General features: G+C 52.4%; 1 protein-coding gene across 1 annotated transcript in view; it reads left to right on the top strand.

Moving 5' to 3' along the window:
- The window catches only part of LOC107112095 (zinc finger protein 436-like), a 10,822-nt gene that overhangs the window by 3,227 nt on the left and 2,518 nt on the right, over window positions 1-5,077 (top strand). The window contains exon 2 of the mRNA XM_015413168.1: window positions 787-907. Coding sequence (XP_015268654.1) covers window positions 787-907 — 121 coding nt within the window. The remainder of the gene's footprint in view (window positions 1-786; window positions 908-5,077) is intronic.

The following is a 5,077-nucleotide window of genomic DNA, read 5'->3' as shown; positions in this document are numbered from 1 at the left end:
CTGATGCTGCCTCCTGGCTCTGGGATTCAGAGGCTTAATGCTTTTGAATGTGGAAGTTCTCTTCACTCATAAGAACATAAGAAGAGCCCTGCTGGAGCAGACCAGTGGTCCATCTAGTCCCGCGTCCTGTCTCACACAGTGGCCAACCAGTTCCTCCGGAGGGCCAACAACAGGGCAGAGAGGCTGAGGCCTTCCCCAGTGTTGCCTCCTGCCTGTGGGATTCAGAGGCTTAGTGCCTCTGAATGTGGAGGTTCCCCTTAGCCACCATGGCTAGTAGCCATTGATAGACTTATCCTCCATGAATCTATCTAATCCCCTTTCAAAACTGTTCATTCCTGAGGTCATCACTACATCCTCTGGCAGCAAATTCCACATTTTGATCATTCTCTGCGTATTTCCTTTTGTCCGTCCTGAACCTACTGCCCATCAGCTTCATTGGATGCCCCTGAGTTGTAGTTTCTTGGGAGAGGGAGAAGAAGCTCTCTTTGCCAACTCTCTCCACCCCAGGTATCATTTTATAAGCCTCCTTCATGTCCCCCCTTAGTCGTCTCTGTTCTAAACGGAAAAAGTCCCGGACTCTTCAGCCTTTCCTCACAGGGAAGGTGCTCCAACCCCCTAATCGTCTTGGTTGCCCTCCTCTGTACTTTTCCCAGCTCTGCGGTGTCCTTCTTGAGATACTTCTTGCTGCCAAATGCAAGGTGGGGGAGAGAACCCTCCTGTTCGTTTCCCACCCAGCCAGTTCTGTCGCTCTGCCCTGAATGGGTCCATCTGTCTCTGTTGTTGCAGGTGCCCTTGGAGGAGGCAGCTGGGAACGTCTCCGAGGCAGGCCAGGCTTTGTCCGAGGGTGAGCAGATGCAGGTCTTGATGAGCATCAAAGAAGAGGAGGACGGAGAGGCCAGCCCGCTGGGTAAGGAGGGAGGGGAAGGTCTTCGGGGTCTGAGATCCAGGGCTATTTTTGGGCAGGAACGCACAGGAACGGAGTTCCGGCTGGCTCCCAAGTTGGCCACGCCCAGTAGGAACGCATTAGCATAATAGGCCACACCCAAGAGCAGAAACTATTAGGATTGGCTACATTAGGGGTGTGTGGCCTAACATGCAAAGGAGTTTCTGCTCCAAAAAAAGCCCTGGGTTTTGACAACAAACTAGGTAAACAGAATAAGAAGAATAACAAGCAAAAGGTGGGTATGGCTGGATAACCACACTTCTGTTAACATGGGGGTGTGGCCTAATGGGCTAATGAGCTGTGCTGTCAGGGGTGTGGCCTAATACGCTAATGTGTTTCTGATGTTGGGTGTGGCCTATTATGCTAATGAGTTCCTGCTGGGCTTTTTCTACAAAAAGAGCCCTGCAAGATCTATAGGGTTGCCAGCTCTGGGTTGGGAAATACCCAGAGGTTTTGAGGGTAGAGTCTGAGGAGGGCAGGGTTTGGGGTGGGGAAGGTATGATACTATGGAGGCCACCTTCCAAAGCAGCCATTCACTTTCTCCGGCTGAGCTGATCTCTGTCACCTGGAGATCACTTGTAGTCCCAGAAGATCTCCAGCCACCACCTGGAGGTTGGCAACCCTAGCAGATCCAGGATGCCTGGAAGTTCCTTTAGGGGCTGAGCTGAGTTGTGGCTCTTTGCCCTCCTTCTGGAACAGCTCTGCCCCTTAGATCAGTGATGGCGAACCTTTTAGAGACCGAGTGCCCAAACTGCGACCCAAAACCCCCACTTATTTATCGGAAAGTGCCAACACGGCAATTTAACCTGAATACTGAGGTTTTACTTTAGAAAAAACAACTCGTACATTAACTTAAGATGATCCGAACAAAGTAAGGAAAGCAATCCCAAATGCTTTCGTTTACTTAAAATGATTTGGCAGAGAATTCGACACTTTAATGAGGGTCTAGGCCTGGCTAGGGCGATGGCACGCGTGCCCACGGAGAGGGCTCTGAGTGCCACCTCTGGCACCCGTGCCATAGGTTCGCCACCACTGCCTTAGATTGTCCAGACCATTTCATATTCTGGGAAAGGGGCCTGGAGTGGAAAGAGCTCTGCACGAACCCTCCCAAAAGTTCAGCTGTTCAGAAGAGCCCTGTTGGGTGAGCCCTCAGGCCTATCCAGTCCCGCTTCCAGTTTCCTGCGATGGCCAGCAGGAAGCCCACAAGCCCAGCTAGAAAGCTGCAGTCCTCCTGGCTGGGGTTTTTACGTGCTCCACCATCCGGCATTTGTTGTCCTTCTGGCCCTGAACATGCAGGGTCCATTAAGTCATGACCTGCCCAACTCCACCTATACTAAGGGGAACGCTGGCAACCACTCCCAGACTGGCGGCTGCTCTGATGGGGGAGGGAGCAAGGTCCCGACTCTCTTAGGAGCCAGGCTGGGAATTCAGGCCTGCCGATGGCCCACCCCTACTGCACAGGGACCAAGGGATGGGGCCGGAGCTACTGGGGTCCCCGGATCGGGTTAGGTCCACCACAGCACTCAAATGGCTGGGGCAGTTTGGGGTTGATGAGAATGTGCTGGCCCGTCTGTCCTGAGTCTAAAGCAGAGAGGTGGAGAGTCCGGTGACACTGAACCCCCGGTCCTACTCCTTTGCAATGCCCCCCCCCTTTTTAATTTTTTTTTTTAAATTCATTTTAAAATAATCATTAACAACAATTAACATCAAAAGCATTAAACAAGCAACAACAAGATATAAGGATCAAGTAGCCTCAAAAGTCTATATTGGCTCCAGTCACACGGAGCATTAGGCACGCTAGAGAGACGAAAGATAGGCGGATTTTCCGGGCGCGATCTCACCGCCACATCTGGGAAGCGTAGAGCTCCCGTGGCGCACCCGAGGCTTCCCCCCTCGGAGGTACTAGTTTCCGGAAACCGCGGGGCAAGGGCGGGCGTCTGATCGCATTTCCGGTGGTAGTTCCGGCGCCCGCCCATGTCCCCTCGCAAAAAGGTTTCCCGCCCCCAAGTCTCCACGGATGCGCACAAGCACCCAACGGAGCATGCGCACATTTCAGTTTTAAAAACAAAACACAACCCCGTTTGGCGCTCCGCTGCGCTTCTTTGCCGCATCGTCTGATTGGCACCTCCCCCCTAACCACAGGAGCTGGACGGGACCTCAACCCGACGCCTGATCGCACGGTCACACGTTAGTTTGCTCCGGGGCAAACAGCCACGCCTCCCCCCCGCATTTTCCTGCCCGTGTGGCCGAGGCCTATGTAACAGTAAAAACTAGGGCTATTTTTGGGCAGGAACGCACAGGAACGAAGTTCCGGCTGGCTCCTGAGTTGGCCACGCCCAGCAGGAACTCATTAGCATAATAGGCCACACCCAACAGCAGAAACTCATTAGGATTGGCTACATTAGGGGTGTGTGGCCTAACATGCAAACGAGTTCCTGCTACAAAAAAAGCCCTGGGTTTTGACAACAAACAAGGTCAACAGAATAACAAGCAAAAGGTGGGTGTGGCTGGATAACCACACTTCTGGTAACATGGGGGTGCGACCTAATGTGCTAATGAGCTGTGCTGTCAGGGGTGTGGCCCAATAGGCTAATGAGTTCCTGATGTTGGGTGTGGCCTATTATGCGAATGAGTTCCTGCTGGGCTTTTTCTACAAAAAGAGCCCTGGGTAAAAACTATTTTAACATTTTTGAACATTTGATGACCCATAATGAAGAGTATGAAGTGCCGGTAATTATGCTACCTCTGTCAGAAAAGCGAGTGTGAGGACTGGATTAGAACTGGATCTTAGATGCAGAAGACTTTTGTATGCATCTCAGAGTGTACAATAGAGAGCTAGAAGAAAAGCCAAGAAGAGTAAGTAGACGCCCCCCCTCTCCCCCACAAGGTGGCCTGCTTGGCCCAAGCTGAGAAGACCCAGATAGTCTTCTAGCCCAGTAGGTAGCCTTAGCAGACACTCCTGTAGCTCAGCCCAGGGGAGAGGCGATCCCATGTGATGGAACCAGACACTTCTAACAGGACAGGGAATGCGGGGACACAGCAGCAACCTGGGGCTCCCGCTTTGGGAGTCAGACCAATGAAACAACTTGTTGGGAGAAGGAGGGAGGACCTGGGTGAGCTGAAACCCCCTCCCCTCCAACCTGAGGTCTCAGAAGAGTGGAATCCTTCCCCCTTCCCTCAGTTACAGGATCCCAAGACCCTAAGAACATACAAGAAGACATGATGTATGAGGCCAGTGTCCCATCCAGTCCAACCCTCTGTGTCACACAGTGGCCAAAACCCAGGTGCCAGCCGGCGGTCCACCAGCAGGGCCAGAACTCCAGAAGCCCCTCCCACTGTGGGCCACCGAGCACCAAGTACACAGAGCATCCCTGCCCCCAGACAGAGTATTCCATCTATACGTTGTGGCTGATAGAAACGGATCCTTGTGCTGAGCAGCCACACTCCACACAATTCGATGGAGGAGAGGGGAACAGTGTAAGCCGCTTTGTGTCCCCGTTGGGGAGAAAGGCGGGGTACTAATGAAATAAGTCAATAAATGAATACTAGAGAACAGAACCACATGTGACGTGTCAGGTGTAGAGCGCAGAGGGAGGAATATGGATGCAATCCCAAATTGAGAGGGGAAGGAAGAAGAAGAGGAGATTGGATTTATACCCCGCCCTTGACTACCCAAAGGAGTCTCAAAGAGGCTTACAATCTCCTTTCCCTTCCCCTCCCCACAACAGACACCCTGTGAGGTAGGTGGGGCTGACAGAGCTCTTTTGAGAACTGCCCTTGAGAGAACAGCTCTGAGAGAACTTGTGAATGACCCAGGGTCATATCAGCAGCTGCATGTGGAGGCGTGGAGACTCAAACCCGGTTTTCCAGATTAGAGGCCGCGCTCTTAACCAGTACCCCAAACTGGAAAGGGAGGGAATGTACAGTTTTCTCTGGCCTTGCTGGTGGACCTCCTGATGGCACCTTGTATTTTTGGCCACTGTGTGACACAGAGTGTTGGACTGGATGGACCACTGGCCTGATCTAACATGGCTTCTCCTATGTTCTTATGATATGGCCTGGCTGGGCAAAACCCCCTTTGAATTGTGGGATTTCCTCTGATGAGGTCCTGGCTTCTCCCCTTGTCTCTCTCCC

This window comes from Gekko japonicus, unplaced genomic scaffold (genome assembly GCF_001447785.1).
Source record: "Gekko japonicus isolate JY-2015 unplaced genomic scaffold, Gekko_japonicus_V1.1 scaffold5463, whole genome shotgun sequence".
In the NCBI taxonomy this organism is placed as follows: domain Eukaryota; kingdom Metazoa; phylum Chordata; class Lepidosauria; order Squamata; family Gekkonidae; genus Gekko; species Gekko japonicus.
Note: the sequence above shows the minus strand (reverse complement) of the source record. Positions and strands in the feature narration are given on the sequence as shown.